Source organism: Chiloscyllium plagiosum, unplaced genomic scaffold, assembly GCF_037043375.1.
Source record: "Chiloscyllium plagiosum isolate Xiang-an unplaced genomic scaffold, Cpla_swu_hap1 HiC_scaffold_2, whole genome shotgun sequence".
NCBI classification, from domain to species: Eukaryota; Metazoa; Chordata; class Chondrichthyes; order Orectolobiformes; family Hemiscylliidae; genus Chiloscyllium; species Chiloscyllium plagiosum.
This window is the reverse complement of record NW_028270140.1, coordinates 115912932-115936975: the sequence shown is the minus strand read 5'-3', so window position 1 is coordinate 115936975 and position 24044 is coordinate 115912932. Positions and strand designations below refer to the sequence as shown.

Sequence of the window (24044 nt, the reverse complement as noted above, 5' to 3'; positions counted from 1 at the left end):
TTGCAGTTCAGCTATATACACTAGTGTCCTGCAGCTAAGGAGTTCCTCAGGCTAGTGTCCTGGATTTAACCATTTTCAGTTGCTCCATCAGTGACCTCCCCAGAAGTGCAGGTGCTTGCTGACAATTGCAATGTTCTGTTACATTCATGATGCCTCAAATACTGAAGCAATCCATGTCTATACATAGCAAGAGTTGAACAACATTCAGCAAATCAACTATTAAGTGGTAAGTAACATTCAAACAAGTGCCAAACAATGACCAATCCAGTAAGAGAATATTTAACAGTCATCCCTCGATATTCAATGGTATTACTATCACTATTGATGAATATCGCTTAACAAAAGCTGGGAATTCTGCAGCTCATAACACACCTCAATCTTCCCAATATCTTCCCAATATCACTGCCAAGAGGGCACAAGTTCAAAGTGTAATGCAATATTGTCAACATGCCTGGATAAGTGCAGCTCCAACAATACTGACACCATCTGGGTCATATTGACCCACTTGAATGGCATCACATGCATCAACTTCCATATTCAGTCTCTTCACCAGCAACGGACAATAGCAACAATGTGTACCACCTACAAGATACACTGTACTATTTCTGAACACCACCTTCAAAATTCTGGCTTAGTCTGTGATGCCCACATCTCATGAGCAAATAAAAAAAATTCAGTTTCCCAGTGGGTAAAAGTTTGCTGCCCTCAGAACCTTTCATGCAGGTTGGCTTTCCTGACCTTGATGGTAATGGAATGTCTTTGCATTCGTGAGTATGTCATGAATACACAATTACACCCCTAGCCAACTAGAATTATGTTCATGATGCAATCTCTTTAGATAAAAACAGGATATATATTGACAAACACAATAGGTGGTGTGAACCTGGCAGGGTAGACTTCTTCCTCCAAGCCCCTGAATACAAACCTTTTCTATTACTTGGCTGTTTCATAACCACGCTGTTTGTTTTTTGCACCAAATGTAGAGAGTATAACAGGTAAAATATCTCTGTACCAATGAGCTCCTGAGAAGTTTCAGTCAGACACAGAGACAAACAGTCTGGATTGTTGTATTTAAAGGTTTTAGCCTCAGAGGTGAATCTGCCAGACCTGCCAATATTGTGGATAAGCAAGATTGTTTGAAATGAAAAGAGGATTCAAAAGAAAAAAAAAAAGTGAGCCAAGGTAAAGGAACAGGAAGGAATGAACTTAAAACGGGGCTGTTCTCATGGGCACTATGTGCTTTCTGGGGAATAGAGAGATTTAATTTGGGTGAAGAGGGAAGAGTCACAATGATAACGGCAAAAGGGAAGTTGCATATCAAGGATGGGGAACTCAATGAGGTAATGAGGCGTATTGCAGAGGGAAAACAGGTGGTGAAATGAAGAAGGTGTAGTGTAAACATAAGACTAAACATAGCAATGGGATCAGGAAGAATAGAAAAATGTGGGAAATTGTGAAATGACTGACAGTTATGGGGGAAGAGGCATGAAAGAGGAAATGAAAAAGCAGCTACAGGTATTGGTGGGGAGGGGGGAGCGATTGGGCTGTGTCCAGTGAGAGAGTATGACAGAGTGGGGAAGGTAGAGAGTCAACAGCTGGAGGGAAATGTTTACAACCACATTTTCTCTAAAATGGATTTTAAAATAAAGACTGTGCGATGTGCAGTTCAAATGAGAGAGGCCCATTCCTGTTTGTACATGTTCCTGCATAACACACTGATGGAAATGAAACACAAACTTAGAAAGCACCATTGCACAGGCTCTCAGTTAAGGACTTGGTGCTGAAGGGAAGCACACTGCAGAATAAAAGATATACAAGGACAGGTAATGGTCTAGTGGTATTATCACTAGACTATTAATTAAAAACTCAGCTAGTGTTCTGGGGACAGATGTTCAAATACTGTCATGGTAGATGGTGGAATTTTAATTCAATAAGGAATCTGGAATTAAGGGTCTAATGATGACCATGAAACCACTGTTGATTGTTGGAAAACTCATCTGGTTCACCGATGTCCTTGAGGGAAGTAAATCTGTCACCCTTACCTGGAGAGGCTCACTGTAATGTGGTTGATTTTTAACTGTTCTCTAGACAAATAGAGATGGGCAATAAATGCTGGCCTAACTAGAGATGTCTACATCCTGTGAATAAATAACAAGAACTCTTACAGCTTCACACCAACATCCCACCAAGAGTCAGATTATCTTCCATGCAGGTGGCAAACAGCACAATGTAAAGAGCCAGACAATAAATTTCTGGCACAGGGCAGAGTGAGAAAAGGGAAAACCAATCATGGAGACCATTCTGTATGGTATGCTTTTACCCAAAATAAAAGCTGCCTGATAAGGGTCCAAAGGGAATACTGAATTTGTCAAGATCTCAAATGGAAACCATTCAAGATTTGCATAAAGATTTGTAGCTCAGGTGCCAGTTGTACGTTCACTGAGCTGGGAAGTTGATTTGCAGACGTTTTGTCCCCTGTTCGTCTGTTAGGCATCTGTGGATGAAGTTGCACGGATATCTGTTCTTAGCGAATAGTCTGTAGAGGCATTCTTCTTTGTAGGTTGGGAGTGCTGCAGTGTGTTGTAGCTCTTTTGAACAGGGTCCTAATGCAGCTTCTCTTGTATGTGTTCAGGTGGTTGCTGATATAGTGCAGGAGCTAGTCAGCGTGTGGGGCTTTCCGTACACTTTTGTGGTGCATTCACCATTGTGTTCTTTCCACCATCACATCCAGGAATGGGAGTTGATTGTTGGTTTTCTCCTCTCTCGTAAATCTGATCCCTGCGATCACGGTGTTGATATGCGGTGTGTGCTCTCAATTTCTCTTCGCTTGATGATAAAAAAGTGTCATCCATGTATCTGATCCAGAGTTTGGGTTGGATTTATGGGAGGGTTGTTTGTTCCAATCTTTGCATCACTGCTTCTGCTATAAGCCCAGAGATGGCTGAGCCCATCGGTGTTCCATTGATCTATTCATATATTTGGCTGAAGTGAAGGGTGTCGTCCAGCACAGGTCTAGTAGTTTCAGCATGCAGTTCTTGTTGAGAGGTTCCTCATTGTGTTGTCTGTTCTACTTGTCCAGGAGATTGGTTATTGTCTCTCTGACTAGAGTTCTGTCAACTGAAGTGACCAGTGCCATCACATCGAATGAGACCATTGCTTTGTCCATGTCTATGTTTATGGTCTTGATGTTGTCTAAAAATTCCTGTGATGATTGTATGGAGTATTTGGATCCCCTGATAAGATGTTTTCGGTTTTGTTGAAGTTCTTTTGAGGGACAGGATGTACATGTATTTGGAAAGGCAAGAACTGATTAGGGATAGTCAACATGGCTTTGTGCGTGGGAAATCATGTCTCACAAACTTGATTGATATTTTTGAAGAAATAGCAAAGAAGATTGATGAAGGCAGAGCAGTAGATGTGATCTATATGGACTTCAGTAAGGCATTTGACAAGGTTCCCCATGGGAGACTGATTAGCAAGGTTAGATCTCATGGAATACAGGGAGAACTAGCCATTTGGATACAGAACTGGCTCAGAGACAGAGGGTGGTGGTGGAGGGTTGTTTTTCAGACTGGAGGCCTGTGACCAGTGGAGTGCCACAAAGATCGGTGCTGGGTCCTCTACTTTTTGTCATTTATATAAATGATTTGGATGCGAGCATAAGAGGTACAGTTAGTAAGTTTGCAGATGACACCAAAATTGGAGGTGTAGTGGACAGCGAAGAGGGTTACCTCAGATTACAACAGGATCTGAACTAGATGGGCCAATGGACTGAGAAGTGGCAGATGGAGTTTCATTCAGATAAATGTGAGGTGCTGCATTTTGGGAAAGCAAATCTTAGCAGGACTTATACACTTAATGGTAAGGTCCTCGGGAGTATTGCTGAACAAAGAGACCTTGGAGTGCAAGTTCATAGCTCCTTGAAAGTCGAGTCACAAGTGGATATGTTAGGAAAGACGGTGTTTGGTATGCTTTCCTTTATTGGTCAGAGTATTGAGTACAGGAGTTGGGAGGTCATGTTGCGGCTGTACAGGACATTGGTTAGGCCACTGTTGGAATATTGTGTGCAATTCTGGTCTCCTTCCTATCAAAGATGTTGTGAAGCTTGAAAGGGTTTACAATTGGATGTTGCCAGGTTTGGAGGATTTGAGTTATAGGGAGAGGCTGAACAGGCTGGAGCGTCGGAGGCTGAGGGGCGACCTTATAGAGGTTTACAAAATTATGAGGGGCATGGATAGGGTAAATAGACAAAGTCTTTTCCCTGGGGTTGGGGAGTCCAGAACTAGAGGGCATAGGTTTACAGTGAGAGGGGAAAGATATAAAAGAGACCTAAGGGGCAACTTTTTCACGCAGAGGGTGGTACGTGTATGGAATGAGCTGCCAGAGGAAGTGGTGGAGGCTGGTACAATTGCAACATTTAAGAGGCATTTGGATGGGTATATGAATAGGAAGCGTTTGGAGGGATATGGGCCGGGTGCTGGCAGATGGGACTAGATTGGGTTGGGATATCTGGTCGGCATGGACAGGTTGGACCGAAGGGTCTGTTTCCATGCTGTACATCTCTATGACTCTATGAGTGCCACTATGGGTCTAAGTGATATATCTTGTTTGTGTGCTTTGGGTAATCCGTAAAATCTTGGGTGTTGCTGCTTTCTGGTTTCATCCTTTGTCGGTCCACACTGGATATTAGTCCTTTTTTTTGTAGATTCTGTAGTGTGTTTTTATTCTATTGGTTAGCTGTGGCGTGGGGTCACACTCCCTCTGTAGGTATCTGCAAGTAGTTGCTCTGCTTTCTGAATATATTCAAGTCTTGTCCATGATTACTGCCCTTGCCCACTGGTATTATGATTACGCTCGTGTCATTTTTGACTGTTTTTCGGAAATTTCTCTCTTTGGTGTCGAGGTTGTTCATTTGTCTTTTCTTTGTTGGTAAGGATACAATGGTTTGTCTGACTGCTTGCTGTGTGTCTCTTTGGTTAGTCCGTTACTTCTGAGTGTACATTCTAATGCAGCTAGGTACAAAATGACAAGGCCACAAATTCGACTGGGACAACACAATGATCATACGATAAGCCAAACAGAGGACAGCCAGAGAATTTCTAGAAGCATGGCACTCATCCACTGACTCCATCAACCAAAGCACAGCCCGAGACCCAATATACCAGCCACTACAATGAACAACCAGAACTGGCAACCGGAACTTGCACGAACAAACCAAATAAATTCCAGAAGACAGTTCAGCAGTGCTTCACAGGAGGTGCCAAAGTACTGAAGATGTCACTTAGACAAGGATGAAATGTCTGCAAATCAACTTCCAAACTCGGCGAACATTTGACATGGAAACAATTATTGTGCTATAACTTCACAGATCAGTACTTCCATGCCAAAACAGCTTTATCATGTGGTTATTGTGTGGTTGTGGGTGGAAGGGGAAGAGATAACAATCTCTCCCTCAACATTAGCAAATTGAGAGAGCCAGTCATTGACTTCAGGAAGGAAGGTGAAGGGCATACCCCAGTGGTGCGGAGGTGGAGATGGTTGAGAGAGTGTCAAGTTTGTAGGAGTGATGATCACTAACAATCTGTCCAAATCCATCCATGTTGATGCACAGCAATGCCTCTACTTCCTCAGAAGGAAATTCGGCATGTTCATAAAAATGCTTACCAATTTTCATAGATGTAGAATGGAAAGCATTCTATCTGGGTGCATCATGGCTTGGTATGACAACTGCTCTGCCCAGGACCACAAGAAACTACAGAAGGTTGTGAACACAGCCCAGTCCGTCATGCAAGCCAGCTTTCCATCCACTAACTCCACCTTAACTTCTTGCTGCCTCAGGAAGGCAGCCAATGTAATCAAAGACCCTTCTCACCCTAGTTATAATCTCTTCCATTGGGCAAAAGATACAAAAGCTTAAATACACTAACAGCTTCTTCCCCATTGTTATCAGACTTCTAAATGGACTGCTCAATTTTAAATTTAAACGTACCTTGCTGTTTATGCGCCTTCTCTACAGCCAAAACAAGGGATTCTTCCCTCTGTTCTATTACCCTAATGCACCTTGTATGACATGATCTGCCTGTACTGCACCAAAAACAAAGCTTCTCACTGTACCAAGATACATGCGACAATAGCAAGTCAAATCAAAGGAGGAAGGGGAGGAGAAATAACAACCTAATGGAACCAAGACATGGGGCTCAAGGGCCTACAGCTGCACATGTGAATGTAGGGCAAGAAGAGGATCTTCAATGTTGTCAAGTGCTCTGAGATAGGATGTAATAAAGGCTTTGCAACTACTTGTGGGTAAGGGAAATGCAATGCCAGGGACATCTTGACATGACTAGGAATTCAACCATGTACATCATCCATCCTCCTGCAGGCAGATCTGCAGCTAGGGTCAGGAAGGGATTTCCAGAAAGCACATTATGTTATTTAATACGCTCATGGTGCTGGAGGTAGTATATTAGTGTGCATAAATATTGACCAACTAATAGAAGACAGCGGGGAAAAGGCAGCATTTAAATATGGTGCCTGAAAGCTGCCAGTAGGGGTGGTGGATTTTCTGCCCATGAAATTTTGTGTTTCACCTGCATACAAAAATGCAGAACGGAGATGGACATAGTCCTGTGAGAAAACCCAACCTGTCCGAGTGGAAGTTCTTTCCGCATTTAGACTCAGCTCTACACTTAGTCTCAAATTAAGTGAGACTAAGTGTAGAGCAACACAATATAAAAAAAAACACATGCACCCTTCTGTTTCTGAAGATTTTGGTTTGAAAGTTATAAATGGCAATTAAAATAACAAATTTCCTCAAATATACATATGCAACAACTGATATGCCTAGTTGGTACAACCTCTGCATCAAATGATGTATTGCTGAAAACAAACTTCCACTACCCCATTAATATTCAGCTTCTTACCTTGGTTTCTCATGGGATTTGTTAACAGAGCAAGATATGGCAATAGCTGGGTCTGAAGGCAATATGGTGCCAAACAGAAATTTGAAAAAAATCTTTTGGCTGCAAGACAGTTTTCTTTATACTGAAACAACAGAAAGACAGATATTTTATGCATAAAAACATGTAATTGCAATCTAATATGAAGTAACATAACCAAGGAATTCATTAAATAGAATTGTTGCAACAAGTACATTCCTGCTGGATTGCACCATTCACATTCCACAGAGACTTAACCCAACTAACCAAATAGTATCTGGATAATAAATCACTACCAGAATTTATAAGTATTAGTCAGCTAAACAACATCCACACTTACCTTTTTACTTATTGAGAGCCACTGTGGTTTGTGTAAAGGTTTGAAGCCAGCTCCTCCTTTACAATTAGCTCGAGCTCTAGCTTTGTTAGCATGAATCAACCCTCTTGCAGCAACAGACGTACTATATTTCTGCATTGTCGAACGATTCTAAGGAAGTTGTATTGAATGTACAGAGAAATAGGTTCATTAAAATTTGAAGTAAGAAAGGACCATAAGCATGACCAATTTTCTCAGTTTTATTTGTCTGTAAGTTAGGATATAATGCAAAATATATATCTGCATTCCAATTATGTAGAATTATATAGTGCAGCACTGAAAATGGCCATGTGGTCTAACAGCTCTTTCAAAAAGCAAACACTACCCCGCCCAGTCCAACAATTTTTCTTTCTCCAAGAATTTATCCAATTTCCTGTGAAGACTATGAATGAATATCTTCCATCCCATCAGTCTGTGCATTCCAAACTGTAACCACCTGATATACACAAGTGCTTTTCCTCATGTTGTCTCTAGTCCTTTTGCAAAGCACTCAATTTATATCCATTGGTTAATGGCCACTGAGCCAATTAGAGTAGATGCTCTTTATTTTTACTAACTAAACTTTTCTTGATTTTAACATGGGTGGCTTAGTGGTTAGCACTGCTGTCTCACAGCAATAGGGACCTGGGTTCATTTCCAGCCTTGGGTGACTGTCTGTGTGGAGTTTGCACATTCTCCACATGTCTGCGTGGGTTTCCTCCAGGCGCTCTGGTTTCCTCCCACAGTCCAAAGATGTGCAGGTCAGGATGGATTGTCCATACTAAATTGCCCATCGTGTTAGGTGCATTCGTCAGAGGTAGATATGGGGAATAGGTCTGGGGGGGTTACTCTTTGAAGGGTCAGTGTGGACTTGTTGGGCCGAAGGGCCTGTTTCCATGCTGTAGGTAATCTAATCTAATCAAATTAACTTGTTCAGAGGTATTAGTACACAGCTTTGGAGTGAATGGGACTTGAACATAGATCTCCTAGCTCAGAGATAGGCAAACTACCACTGTGTCACAAGACACCCCTTTGTGATTTTAAACACCTCTATTAAACCTCTTTTGACACTTCTATTTTCAAAGCATGATGCCAGCTTCTTCAGGCAATCTTTGTGGCTCTAATACTTCATTCTTAGAACCATTCTAGTAAAATTCTCTGCACCTTCACCAAAGAATTCACATCTTTCCAAAGTTGCGGTGCCAAGAATTGGATACGATACACCAGCTGGGCCAAACCAATGTTGATTCTGGGTCAGAAGGTCTGGGTTGATGTCCTACCTTGGAACGTAATGGCAACCGAGGAGTGTCACGATACATCGGAGCAGATTAATTAAAAAATATATATATACCCTGCTACCTTCGACAACTTGCGTACAAAACAAAACAACCTTTAATCTTCCTCACTTTAAATTATTTTTCCACCTACAAAGAATTTGAATAAAAACATGAACATAACACTTTATCTGCCTTCCAATTTCCAAGGAAATAGGTCCTTGTAAAAAACATCATTGAAGCAACACAAGTTGCCTGCAGATAAACGAAGACCACAGATTACACAACAATCTAGTGTGAACAAAACATGGGACAAAAATTCAAATGTCTAATATCGAAATGGTCAAGTCTGAACTCTAATTGCCTAAGTGCATTTGAAAGAACACAGATTTGAAGCTGAAATAGTTATTTAGACATGATGATGAAAATTGGTTAAAAGGTGATAACAACAAAACATTTTTGGGGAGAGAGGAGTCACGTATAAATTCTGTTAAAATGACAAATATCGTGGGCTGGAATTTATAGCCCCATGGCCCAGCAGGTATTTGCTGTGGAAGCAAGTAAAATACAAAGGGGGAAATCCAGCTCATCAGCATTCTACCCACCCTAACCTGTACCTCACAATACAGTAGGTTGGTGGGTACTGAAATGATCAATCCAAGTACTATTGTTAAATAAATAATTGACACTCAAATGAACTAGCTACTAAGCCAATTAATGGGAATATTATACACTCCAAGCTATAAAACAATTGGTGTTGACAGAAAGGCAGGAATGGGCTGGGTGATTTTTAAACACAATTGCAAACAGAGAAAGCGACAGCTACATGTCATTTGGAGTGACCCCTACCTGTTGGAAAACCACCACTTCCCTCTTTGCCAAGATCATGCCTCACCATCTCTCTTTCTGCCTGCCATTCAAAACCAGCACCCTCACTCTTCTTGAGCACATTCATAGGCTGCTAGAACCCATACGGCTCTAAAAGCCTGGGAGTTGCCTCCCTTCAGGTTCCAAAGTTGTGTAGGCCTGTTTGCAGTCCAGCAGCACCCACTGCTGTGTTTTGCTGCTGCTTGGATTGCCAGCTAATTAGATTAGCCAGCAAATTTTACAGCTGGGATTTTCTTCCACTAACAAGCATATGCCCCATTCTCAGCGTGCTTCGCCTGCCCAGAGTGCATTACAGCTGCAGGGAGGGCTTTTGGCCACTTTTGGTGTTATCTACTTTTTAAACTCAGTGTGACATTTATCCACAATCAAAATGATGTCTTATTTTATATTTTTCTGTAGGACTTCTGTCGATTTTGTGTACTTTTCAAATAAAATTATGTTTTCCTTAAAGACTCTGAAACGATACCCTGAAAATTCCAGCTGCACAATGCTAGTTGCATATGGATAGCCAGAGATTAAGGCACAATTGCAACCCAACATGGTTGAGTGAGACTCTGATTAGAACTTGGCTGCTGTTTTCTTTAGATATCCCTGGCAGCACATAAAGGTCAAAAGTAAGCAATAATTCCCGAATCAATATCACTGGATTTACATGGAGCAATGCCAAGATAAGCCTAACAAACAAACGCATGCAAATAAACACCTCACCACCACACACACACACACAACCCTTGTTGACACTTAACTGAATGCAACATTGTACACTGGAAATCTTCACTCAATACCCCTCCACTGATTCCTGTCCTCACAAAACAACATTCCCCCTCACATCCACTGACTGACGAAAGACACAAGCTCATGGAAACTCTAATCAATGCCAGTCCTTGATGCAGGACTAATGTATGAGGGGCGGTTCAAATCAGTTTTGGTATTATGTTGCTGGAGCTCAGACAAATGAAGAGGCCGGGGGGGAGGGGGGGGGGGGGGGGGGGGGGTGGAAAGCGGGGATCTCTTAGAAAGCTATAAAATTCAAACAGGACTGGATAGGGTAGGTGCAAAACAATGTTCTTGATGATGGGGAGCCCATTACCAGGGGTCACAGGCAAACGATTGAATGATTGACATAAGAAGTTTCTTCATCGAGATTGGTGAGCCTGTGAAATTTGCTACCACAGATAGCAGTCAAGGCCAAAACATTCTATGATTTCAAGGAGAGTTGGACATAACACTTGGACTAAGGGGATTAAAGGATATGGGGTGTGGGGTGGAAGCAGAAACAGGCTATTAACCTGAGTGATTATGAATGGCCTACTCCTGCACAAGCTTCCCGAGCAAAAATCTACAAACAAACATATATCTTTTGGACGAAGCAATGGGAAACAACGGAAGTCACTAATAAATTCCTTGTGATAAATCCAATCAAATTGCAGATTTTGAACTGCTATAATTATTATCCTTGCTAAACAGGTTCAGGACAAGTCAAGACCTTGGTGCAGCCAACCACCACAGCTCTGGCCTCAGTACAAATCCATTATGCATTTGTGAAGGGATCAATAATGCTGCACATTACAGAGGATTACAGACTAAATGGCATATTAACACAGGAGGCTTCCTGAATTTGCAGTAATTAAATAAATTCGGTTTTTAAAAGCAAAAAGTCATCTTGTTTTTAAGAGGTACCGGATTTATGGCTTCAATACTAGTCAATCAAGTAGTTTCCCAAAAGTTTGAAAAACAACAATTTTTCTGTCGATTTTCATTAAAAGTTAACAACAAAGGAAAAGGGTGTACACAACCTTACCATGTATACCTTGAGAAACTTCAAACTTATTTCCATCATTAAGGGCAACAAATTAACAAGCAATGACCACTAACTAGCTCAGATTGTAAAACACAGGAGATCTACTCCTTCCCTTATACTTTAAATATAATTATTGGATTTCAAGAAAATTACCAATGTTTTGCTATGCATCTGTTTGTTACTTACGTTCCAATCTACTGTTAAGAAATCTGCATCACTAAGATATTCACTAGCCCGTACAATGTCTTCTATTTCACTGAAGAAATCAAGATAATTTTGATGAAGATAAAGATTGAATAGCTCCTTAGACATGTGTGAATTCTCAATCACCTCCTGAAATATGAATCAGATATAAAAACAAGCTCAACAAATTGAGGTAATATTACGCTATAATTTTGTTAATTTTACCAACTTATTCTTTAAACCTATGCCCTTCCAAGAATTTATTCTGTTAACTGGTAAACAGTTCCAAGGCTCCTTATATAGTACCTTGTCCTAAATGCCCAACACAAAACTGAAATGGAAGTTTGGGAAATGGTGAAGATTTGAATTGACAAACATAGAAACAATACAAAGCACGTGAAATATTTAGTACTGCCTCCCGCAGCTTCAATGTTTTTGCCGAGGATGAATCTTACCTCAGGATTGATCAGAAGTGGATCCCTCTCATGCTCAGATAAATGGATTGGTAATGGATTCCAATCCAAGTCATTAGGTGGCTCTCCTTAAAAATAAAATTGGTCATGAAAAGAAAACTGACCAAACATAAATAAATACACAAATTTGAGATACCCATTTCAAAATTGGAATAAAATGCAACATCTACAGAAAGTTAATGAATACATAAATTGCTGGAAAGGCTCAGCTGGTCTGGCAGCATCTGTGGAGATAAATCAGAGTTAACATTTCAGGTCAAGTGACTCTTCCACAATTCCTCCAGCAACACCCACATCACGGAGTGAATAAAAAAAGGTAGTTTTTAAGTGAAGAAAACATTGCAAGGCTTTTCCTTCTTGGAGATCTGATGGCTCCTGCAAAACATTCATACCCACAAGCTGTTCAGCTTTCTGGAAACAACATTGTTGTGGGCAAGGAGAAGGCTTTGGTTATGAACTACTGAGCACTGCTTCACAAACCAATCACCTACTTGTTGTTGGAAAAATCTCCTTTGTGTACCTGCTGGCTCTCACTCACCTGCAGTTAACCTCCCCAATGCTCAAACAGCACTTACACCGGGTGTTAGATAATCAGTTTTTAAAAAGTGCAGAATACCTTCCACAATCTTTGGTTTCCCAATTAGTCCTTTTCCCATTTCAATCCACAAAAATAAAAACCAACAAATATTACAATGACCCTTCAATTCTGGTGTCTTGTGCATTCTCACCCTACCATTCATCCTTTCTCCATCTCAGGCTCATGCACTGGATTTCCATCTTACAAGACCTCGGACTTCTACCTCCCCGTCTCTTTAAAAACAAGAAAACACTTTGATCTTAGTGTTTATTTCTTTGGTTCAGTCCCTGATTTCTAATTACTATACTGTGAAGCAACCAGTGGTTCCAGGTATGGAAGAATTTTCTTATGAGGAAAGGTTAAGTAGGTTTAGATCTGTAGTCATTGCAGTTTAGAAGAATGAAAGCTGACCTCATTGAAACATACAAGGTTCTTACAAGGTTGTTAACGTAGAGAATTTGGCTCCCCTTATGGGTCAGTCTAGGGGTAGAGGACATAATCTCAGAGTAGCAGAAAGTGAGGACTGCAGATGCTGGAGATCAGAGCTGAAAATGTGTTGCTGGAAAAGCACAGCAGGTCAGGCAGCATCCAAGGAGCAGGAGAATCGACGTTTCGGGAATGAGCCCTTCTTCAGGAATAAGTGATCACCTATTTCAAACAGAAATGAGGACTAATTTCCTCTAAGAGTAGTGAATCTGTGAAATTCTTTACCACAGAGTGCTGCAGTCAACTATGATATCATTGAATGACCCAGCAGACTCTATTAGCTGCAAAGTTTCCTCCAATGTCTTACAGCTTCTAATTTAACATAAGCAGTTATTGAAAATTTATTGAAACAGATCTCAAACACTACCATCTCATGCAAGAACATGGAAAAATAAAAGCTAATTGCCATGTAAACGCAAGCCAACAGGGCTCATTCAACAGGTCAAATCTTAATTTACCAAAATAAAGAAAGGAATACTGAAACAAAGAGAAAATGCAAGAAATATACAGTAGACTTATTAGCACACAATGAAAAACCAGTGGATTCTGAGTTAGAAGCACTATGTAAATGAAGGCTTTCTGATTCAGTTCAGCAACTCAACACAGCAGATAGTGCTTAAAATTCACATGTACACCATATTCTAATCTAAACCAGCAAATCGATAAACAGTAAAGTACTTAAAAATAAATGGAGAGTTGATTAAAAAAAAAACGTGCATTCAGATCGTGCTTTTAATGATCAATGTCTCAAAGAACTTAGCAATTAATGAAGTATAGTCACTGTTGTAATATCGGAAGCACATGAAACACTAACAAACAACAGTATGATATTGACTAGAATATCTGTGTTGGTGATGTTGATTGAGGAATAATAATTGGCCAGGACTCTGGAATAATCCAGCTTTTCAAAACAGTGCCACAGGATCATTTATGTGCAGCCAACTAGACAGGGGAGCTTCAGTTTAATGTCCCAAATGAAAGACAGTATTTTGAGAGTGCAACATTCCATCAGAATTGCACTGGACTACCAACCTCACTTTTTGTACTCAAGCTCTGGTATGGTACTTGAACCTGGAATCTTGTCAAATCAAGAGCACGCAGTGTGACCAATTGAGCCAATACCAAAAGGATAACGGCAAAGAATCTTATGAATTTGCAAAAGACATACGTCAGGAAGGAATATTGCAGAATGGCTAAAAAATGTATTTCTTCCATCAATAGTCACAAAAGGAAAATGTGGTCAATTCCAGATTCTGCCATTATACTGAATCTAGAAAATAAATAGAGAAAAAAAGATTTGCACTGTATAGTACACAATATGACTTGTCATTTCCAACCTTTCCATTAGGTTACTTCAGAAGTAGTCACTGTTCTCTTTTGTAGGTAATGAAATAAAGCAAAGCAAAACAAATTACATGGTCTGTTTAAATTTATTTTAATGTTACTGGTGAAGTCAGGAAAACATTTTTTTTTAAAGTTTATAAATGCATAATTGATATGGAAAAAACGTTTAGTATTTCTCTTAGAAAATCCTCATCATCGATGACAAAGTGAGACCATGTGAGGAATCCTACTAATATAGCTGGAAATGTGTTGCTGGAAAAGCGCAGGAGGTCAGGCAGCATCCAGGGAACAGGAGAATCGACGTTTCGGGCATAAGCCCTTCTGCTGCGCTTTTCCAGCAACACATTTCCAGCTCTGATCTCCAGCATCTGCAGACCTCACTTTCTCCTCAAAGATTTCATCCTACTAATATAGTCAGGACTTCCTTCTGATAAGTGGAGGATAAATCAATATCATAAAAAAATTGACTTGTCAAGGAAAACTACACAAAAACATTTCAGCTGATGCCATTTCTACCCCCCTCCAAAAAAAAAGGCATTTAAGACCATAAGACATAGGAGTGGAAGTAAGGCCATTCAGCCCATCGAGTCCACTCCACCATTTAATCATGACTGATGGGCATTTCAACTCCACTTACCAGCATCCTCCCGTAGCCCTTAATTCCTAGTGACATCAAGAGTTTATCAATCTTGGCCTTGAAGCCATTTAGCATCCCGGCCTCGACTGCACTCCGCGGCAATGAATTCCACAGGCCCACCACTCTCTGGCTGAAGAAACGTCTCCGCATTTCTGTTCTGAATTGACCCCCACTAATTCTACGGCTGTGCCCACGGGTCCTAGTCTCCTCGCCTAATGGAAACAATTTCTTAGCATCCACCCTTTCCAAGCCATGTATTATCTCGTAAGTTTCTATTAGATCTCCCCTTAACCTTCTAAACTCCAATGAATACAATCCCAGGATCCTCAGCCGTTCCTCGTATGTTCGACCTGCCATTCCAGGGATCATCAGTGTGAATCTCCGCTGGACACGCTCCAGTGCCAGTATGTCCCTCCTGAGGTGTGGGGCCCAAAACTGGACACAGTACTCCAAATGGGGCCTAACCAGAGCTTTATAAAGGCTCAGTAGCACATCGCTGCTTTTATATTCCAACCCTCTTGAGATAAATGACAACATTGCATTCGCTTTCTTAATCACGGATTCAACCTGCATGTTTACCTTTAGAGAATCCTCGACTAGCACTCCCAGATCCCTTTGTACTTTGGCTTTATGAATTTTCTCACCGTTTGGAAAGTAATCCATGCTTGTATTCTTTTTTCCAAAGTGCAAGACCTCACATTTGCTCACGTTGAATTTCATCTGCCATTTCCTGGACCACTCTCCCAAACTGTCTAGGTCCTTCTGCAGCATCCCCACTTCCTCAGTACTACCTGCCTGTCCACCTAACTTTGTATCATCGGCAAACTTCGCTAGAATGCCCCCAGTCCCTTCATCCAGATCATTAATATATAACATGAACAGCTGCGGCCCCAACACTGAACTCTGCGTGACACCGCTTGTCACCGGCTGCCATTCTGAAAAAGAACCTTTTATCCCAACTCTCTGCCTTCGGTCAGACAGCCAATCCTCAATCCATGCCAGTAGCTCACCTCGAACACCATGGGCCCTCACCTTACTCAGCAGCCTCCCATGTGGCACCTTATCAAAAGCCTTTTGGAAGTCGAGGTAGACCACATCCACTGGGTTTCCCTGGTCTAACCTACTTGTTACCTCTTCAAAGAATTCTAACAGGTTTGTCAGGCACGACCTCCCCTTACTAAATCCATGTTGACTTGTTCTAATCCGACCCTGCTCTTCCAAGAATTTAGAAACCTCATCCTTAACGATGGATTCTAGAATTTTATCAACAACCGAGGTTAGGCTAATTGGCCTATAATTTTCCATCTTTTGTCTTGATGCTTTCTTGAACAAGGGGGTTACAACAGTGGTCTTCCAATCATCTGGGACTTTCCCTGACTCCAGTGACGTTTGAAAGATCTCAACTAACGCCTCTGCTATTTCCTCAGCCACCTCCCTCAGAATTCTAGGATGTAGCCCATTGGGGCCAGGAGATTTGTCAATTTTAAGACCTTTTAGCTTTTCTAGCACTCTCTCTTTTGTAATGGCAACCATACTCAACTCAGCCCCCTGACTCCCTTTAATTGTTGGGACATTACTCATGTCTTCCACTGTGAAGACTGACGCAAAGTGTTTATTAAGTTCTCCAGCCATTTCCTTATCTCCCATCACTAGCCTTCCAGCATCAGTTTGAAGTGGCCCAATGTCTACTTTTGTCTGTCGTTTGTTTCTTATGTATTAAAAGAAACTTTTACTATCATTTCTAATATTACTGGCTAGCCTACCTTCATATTTGACCCCTCCTTCCTTATTTCTCTCTTTGTTATCCTCTGTGTTTGTAGCCTTCCCAATCTTCTGATTTCCCAGGGCTCTTGGCCACTTTATAGGATCTCTCTTTTTCTTTGATACATATTTAATCACATTTAAAATAGACTAAAGAAATTGAATATGCATTTAGATTAAGTGGTGATGTGGAGCAGATCTTGCTCCCGACATACTCGCCACCAACCCCCACACCCAAACACTTTTCTCCGGTCCACTGACAATATTATTGCTGTTCCTTCCTCCTCTCCTCCAGAATTAGAGAATGTATGAGTTTTGTTTCCACGTTTGATCCTTCCCTCAATTTCATCTGATCATCCACCATTGTTTGATTTCTGTTTTCATTTCTGGAGATAGGACCAATATCTATTAGAAACCCACTGACTCAGTTACCTTGGCCATGTGTCATCATGATTTGCTTCCTGTAAGGACTACATTCCATTCTACAAGTTCTTTGTCTTACCTGTTCCAATTACCACACCTGCCACAGGGGTGCTTCTGGACATCGGTTTTCTTAACCAAGGACCCTATCCACTAACTGACAGGGCCCACAGACTTGTCTAACCCATTTCCCGCAACTACCCTCACCCATGTCAGACATTTCCATTACTTCTGCTTCATCCCTTACCATCCCTCCCAGAACAGGCATCCTCTTGTCTTCACTTCCCATGACAGGAGCCTCTGCATTCAAAGATCATCTTCCACGATTTCTGCCACCTCCCAATTCATCTTTGCCTGCTCTCCCCACAGCATTCTGCAGGAACCTTTCCATCCATAACATCCTGGACTACTCTTCTATCACTCCTTACACTATGTCATCCTTGCCCTCATGGCACCTCCCATGCAATTGCAGAAATTGTAATACTTGCCCTTTTACCTCCTACTGCCCCATATCATACTTTGTAACATTATAAGAAGAAACCAGTTAGCCATAATTCACCTCAGGATATGCCTACTTCGATCAATTAAATGTTGAGGCCTTAAAATAATGTAAATCCATTTAATTTAGGAATTTAATATATTATTCAAAATAGGATAACTAGCCTGCTTGATAACAAATACATTGAATCCTGTACAAACAACAAGACCCCAGGAGATCCAGTTTCATCCCCACATCAAATTGTAGAAAACAGCAGATTGGACACATGCAAACAGATTTGAAAGAAGTTGTCAAAAACTTGTTCAACTTACGTTTGCAATAGATTATTTTTCCCAGAGCTCGAAACAGGAAGAGAGATTGGTCTTTGCTTCCAATGGTGTGCAGGCCACCTCCTTTTTCATTTACCTTTGAAGACTTTTCTTTACGTTTGCCTCTTGAAGACGTGCCTGCTTTTATTAACGCTTTTCCTTTATGATTCTGTGCTGAATTCAGTTCCAATGGGCAGCCTGAGTTGTCAGAAGATGACCATGTTTAATGTGTATACAGATATACATGCAGAGAATCTGCAATTATGAAATACGTTGCAGTAGAAATCTGAAGCAGCTACTATGTAGAAGGTAATTGAATAAAATAGAGAATATCATTTTAAAATTGATTAACTTCAGCACATTCTCCATTTTAGGATGAAGGCACATGAGAACAATTTATAATAGCAGCAGTTTCAGCAAGTTTATCACTGGAGTGACTCATGTTACAAAGACACAACAACTGACACCATACTTCATCATTGTTCCTAAAAATCTTGTGTAGAAATTTAATCTGTTCTTCCTTTCTGCTAAAAGTAGGGGCTCATACTGGAATATGGTTTCACAAGCACCAAAAGCCCATGGTGCCCTGAAAAAAAATCACCAATCCTAAAAGTATAACTTAGGCAACTCACACTGGCTGCTATTTTTACTGTAGAAGCAACCGCAGCTCATTGGGATTCTGTTTCCGTACAATTTTAAGATTCCTTTAATGCAGGTACTACTAAGTGGTCAGAAGCAGAGCTGATTTCTTCTTATGTTTCCTAGCTCAACTAGGATTAAATCAATCATGCCTGCTATATATGTTCCTGTCTCACCATAGAACAATTGACTCAAACATTGAATTTTCCTACGAAGTATGGTTTGGCAAACTTCCAATCTCCTTAAATAGAGTATATATCTGTGCACACACAGAGTTTGTAAGTATTTCCTTCAGAAATTCCTGTGTCCGCATTTAAGATGTCCACATAAAGAGGTCATATGTCAATTGCAACTCTTACTTATAGTGGTGTAGTACCTCATTTTTGCCTCTCCTAGAGCTTCAACCTGTTTTGTACCTCTGCTCCAACAATTCTACTTCTGTTTTTTATTGAATGCTTTATCCTATTTATAGTGAACTAGCAAAACATGCAGCATATTGGAAAATAAAGAATGCACAACTTTAAAGTAAGGGTTGAATAAACTTGTGATCCACAGTTTGGTTATATCCGTCTCTAACTCTGCATCACCGGAAGACTACGCTTGATAGTAATTCCCATGGGAAATTCACAAATTATATTTTGTTTATATTCTCCAGTTAAACTTTGAAGTTCACTCTGGTGTACTTAGCGCTTGTGTGATCCTGTACCAGTGGCTTTGAAGGTGGGAGGGGTAAAATATAGAATCAGTTGCCCTATCCACCACCATCTACTTTCTACCCCCCCACCAACATCCACACCACCACCACCCCATTCGCACTGCAATGTTACAAGTAGTAGGGTGGTACAACTGGCTGACACCACTGATCCAATTGATGTTTTTCGGTGGGCAATTAATCATCACCAGGGGCCTCATCCTGTGCTTAACAAGTGGCAGTGGTGAGGGACACCTTCCTAATAGGCCCTCTTGACTCTGAAGGACATTCCACATGGCCAAGCCATGTGGCCTCTAGATTCCACCCTAATCATGACCTCTCAAACATGGCCACCCACCTCCCCATCTCTTGCCCAACTGAGGCCTGTCACCTGAACATCAGGAGAAACACTCAGTTACTTGCAGAGCTCGATCTAGTGCAGCTCAAGTGCCAAGTGCAGTCCAGCATTTGCCACCACTTTCAGTGATACTGCCAGTATTGAACAGTTGCTGGTCTGAGATTGGCCAGCAGCTGAGACAGGACTTCCTGTCTGAAGGGAGGAAGTCCTACCATCAGTTTATTAATGACAAGTGGGTTAGTAAATGGTCATATGGCAACAATTTCCTTTCTTGGCAGAGCTCCTCACCCTGATCTTTTGGCAAGAGGATGAGGACGAAGACTATAGTGCTGTAAGATTTCAGCCATTAAATGCCATGACATGCTAGGTTTTGAAATCCACACAAAACATATTTCATTAACATTTAGTTATTTAATTTTGCAGTTTTCTTTTTACAAATCACTAATTCTGTATTGGTAAACCATTTATTCAGTTAATTTATTCTCAATTTACCCTTTTAAATAGTTACCTTTCACTGATGTAAACTGGAGATTGTTTATTGCACTTCTGATATCTCCTGCACTGCCTTTACAGAGAAACTCCAGTACAGATTTGTCGGGAACAGTAGTCTTTCCATCAATCTGCGTTGCAGGATATTAAGAAAATTTCATCTGTTATTTTTATTTGGATAAAAAACATCAGCTTCACTAACCAACTGACTGTCTCTTGCTTACTGTCAATAATATCAATCCTCACATGAACAATCCTCATCCTGAGCAATAGTTGCAAATCAACAATTAATTAACTTAGCAAATATAAGTTATAAAGGCAAAGTTGAAAAGGATTTGCAAACATAATTCTTACAACATATTTAGAAAAAGGTATTCAACAAGAATATTCAAGTACAGTTTGTACCTCAGTTATCTGATAGTTTACTGGACCAGTAAACTGTGTGCCTGTGCTCACAGTACTTCAGTTTAAGTCAGCACCTGTCTCACAATTTTGAGGTTAATTTTAAGAAGTCACTATCCAGTTTACCGTGACTTATAGAATGGGTTTACTATTTAAACATGGTTAGATTCCTTCCTCCCTATCACTCTCAGAACTCCACCAAGAGGAGGTGCTAGTGATTGGAAGTGCCTCCTCAAATTTGTCCTTCAGCTCCAGCCTCAGCTTTCTCAAGAAAACAAATAGTGAAGGCCAAGATGGCCAGAAAGAAAAGCAACACAAGGCACAAACCGAGCTTTGGTCTCAGTGGGAGAGGAGTGGCACGGGCCTGGAGCCTAAACTGTACTGGACATTGTTTTGAGTGGTCTGGCCTAGGCTATAACAGTCTTAAGCAGGCAGCCCAGACCAAAACTTTGCAATTTGTTTTGGTTAAATGTACAGTGAAAATTACCTGGAATAAGTTAGCGAGGTTGACTACCAGGTTTTAAAAAACAGACAAAAATCTATTCACAAAAAATTACACAATGAAACACAAAGAACAGAATAATGAACCCCTACAGAACTCAGTCTATCCAAACTAGACTTAATTATGCTGTTCCGAATATACACAACAGTCCCAATAAGCAAACCCCCTTAAAATACAGTTTTTAAAAAATGGAACAGATGCTTACAGGTTAAAGTTACAAGGGCAGAAAGAGAGACAGCCTGACAGTCCACTGCTGAACTCCCAACTAATTCTGGACTGAACTGCTCAGCTCGAGAGCTGACCACTTCCTTTCCATTATACAGGTCACTTCTAAAACATTACCACTTTGGGCTGAAGTCTATCTGTTTACATATAAACAAAAAGGCCTCTCAATCCCTTTAATCTATGTACCAAACCAGTCTAAATCAGCACCAGGAGCGTTTTATTACCCCTCTGAAAAAAAACCAAGGACACTGTATCCTTGAGAAAAAGGAACAGCTAGAAAAAAAAGGGACCAGCTTTGTGACAACATATAAACTTTGTGGGCCAGGCAGTATCCGAGGAGCAGCAGAATCAACATTTCAGGCATAAGCTCTTCATCAGGGACTGATGTTTCTGATGAAGGGCTTATGCCCGAAACATCGCTTCTCCTGCTCTTTGGATGCTGCCTGACCTGCTGTGCTTTTCCAGCCCCACACTCTCCACTCTGATCTCCAGCATCTGCAGTCCTCACTTTCTCCATATAGAATTTGTGGTCTGGGAAGTTCTCTGCTCCGCAAAAGCTCAGTCCAGGTACTATTGGATATGGAGGAACTACCTGTAATTATTGAAACAGCTCTGATTTGAGATGTGGATATATATTAAGTAGCCTAGTATAAAAGTGAACATTGATTATTTTTTTCTCAAACATCATCTCCTTTAAGTTTGGAATCAGCTCTGCTGTTCTTCTCTGTATATTCCTGAGACATTGTTAATAAGACAATGCCCAGAATCAAATTTAATATTCTCAAATGAGATCTGATTCTGTTATTATGAATTCAGCAAGTTACCAGGGAGCTACTGACACCCAAAAAAAAAAGTTTCAAAACAAACCCTCGCAAAAAGTCAGGTTAAATACTGAAAAAGTTAATCCTTGTTAAAACTTACCTTACTAGCCTCTTGAGAAGCTATTCTACTTAAAACTTTTAACATGCTTGTGGGAGCCACAGGATTAAAACTGGCAAAAGAAAAAAACAGGGGAATGTATTCAATATAATGGATCATGGCAGAAATGGAAAATCTTGATTTAGAATTCAACAGGAATACAATGATAAACATTTGACGAGCCTCACAAATGTTTTTGTTTTATTAGGTGACCATAGAGACCAGCCCATTCCAGCTTCAACCTTCAGTAAAACCAAAATAATCTCACTTTAGCCACTAATGAATGAGATGATAGGAAATCTCAAGCTAGGGAGAAGGATAACAGAAAAAAAAAGGGCAGAATTTGTTACTTGTGATGTCTAGCCCTGCATGTATTGGATGGAGACAGGATCAGACATGCAGGGAGACCTAGTTCTGAATGCTCAGGTAAATAAATTCAAAGTTATGGCAGCAAAGAAACTATGGGAAACATTTAAAGAAATTATTCACTATTTTTGACAAAAATATGCTCTTTTAAAGCAAAAGCTGGTGACAAAGATTCAGCAATGGCTTATGAAGAACAATGCTGGCTATTAATTGCTTATAAAGGGGTGCAAGAGTCAATGCATGTTTCCTTTGGCTAGTGAGTTAAGAACCAGAACACATGGTCTCAGATTAAGGGATAAACCACTTAAGACTGAGACAAAAGAGGAATTTCTTCACTCAGAGGGTCAGGATTCTTGGGCAATTTTCTAACCTGAAGGCTGTAGAAACTCAATTATTAAGCATGTTCAGTACAGAAATCAATACATTCCTGAACACTAATTACATCAGGGATATGGGAACAGTGCAGGAATGGCATGGAAATAGATGATCAGTAGTGATCTGACTGAATGGGGTAGCAGGCTCAATAGGTGAGTATCATACCCTTCCTTCTATGCGTCTATTAAAAGAAGGTTCTTACAATGTTGTAAAGAACAAAGTCAGCCTGAGGATTGGGGAAGTTTTAGAAATCAATGAAAGGGGACCAAAAAGTTCATTAAAAAGGGAAAATAGATTATGAACAGAAATACAGATTGTAAAAGCTTATACAAACATATAAAGAGAAGTACCGTACTAAGAGTAAATGTTAGTGCTTTAGAGGTTGAGACAGAATAAGCAATGAGAAGGGAGGAAATTTCAGAGACACTGAACAAATACAGTTCCTCTAAGTTCACAGTAGAAGACACAAAATGCATCCTGCAATAGAAAGTAGCCAAGGGGTTAATAAAGAGCAAGTAACTTAAAGCAAATCAATACTCGCATAGATAAATACTGGAGAAATTGAAGGGCTAAAATCTCCAGGACATGATGGCTTATATTGAGGATTTTAAAAGAGGTAGTCGTAGAGATAGCGGATGAACTGGGTATAATTTTACAGCACTTCCTCAATTATAGAATCGTATCAGAGATTGTAAGTTCGCGAAAGTAACATGGCCATTAAAGGAAGGAAGACAAAAAAAGAAAACAGGTTACTACAGGCCAATTAACATGATACTGGTTATTAAGAAAATGGTGGAATTTATTCAAGTCTTCATAAAGCACTTCAAAAAATAAAGTTGCAGTACAATCAAAGCAAGTATGATTTTGAAAAAAAGGAAATAGTGTTTAACAAATTTAGTTTTGTTTTGTATATGTATCCAGCAGGTTGACAAAGAGTAGCTAAATATGTAGTGTACATAATTTCCAAAAGGCATTTGAATAAGATGGTACAAAAAAGATTTACATACGACGTAGGTGCTTGTGCAGTGGGGGGTGTAATACATTGCCATGGATTAAGAGTTAGTTAATGAACCAGAAGCAGAGAGTTAGAAGAGGGCAGTTCAAGTTAAGTCCAGAGGAGCTGGAAAGATCAGTACTG

At 40.4% G+C, this 24044-nt stretch overlaps 1 protein-coding gene across 2 annotated transcripts in view; it reads right to left on the bottom strand.

Moving 5' to 3' along the window:
- The window catches only part of rad17 (RAD17 checkpoint clamp loader component), a 62715-nt gene that overhangs the window by 11750 nt on the left and 26921 nt on the right, over positions 1-24044 (bottom strand). Inside the window, exons 9-15 of one of the 2 annotated variants that reach the window (XM_043707967.2) lie at positions 22169-22238; positions 20138-20249; positions 17945-18139; positions 11892-11977; positions 11440-11586; positions 7276-7422; positions 6921-7041 (exon numbers count right to left, since the gene is read on the bottom strand). In XM_043707967.2, coding sequence (XP_043563902.2) covers positions 6921-7041; positions 7276-7422; positions 11440-11586; positions 11892-11977; positions 17945-18139; positions 20138-20249; positions 22169-22238 — 878 coding nt within the window. The remainder of the gene's footprint in view (positions 1-6920; positions 7042-7275; positions 7423-11439; positions 11587-11891; positions 11978-17944; positions 18140-20137; positions 20250-22168; positions 22239-24044) is intronic. The other variant, XM_087999925.1, reaches the window with a different exon arrangement.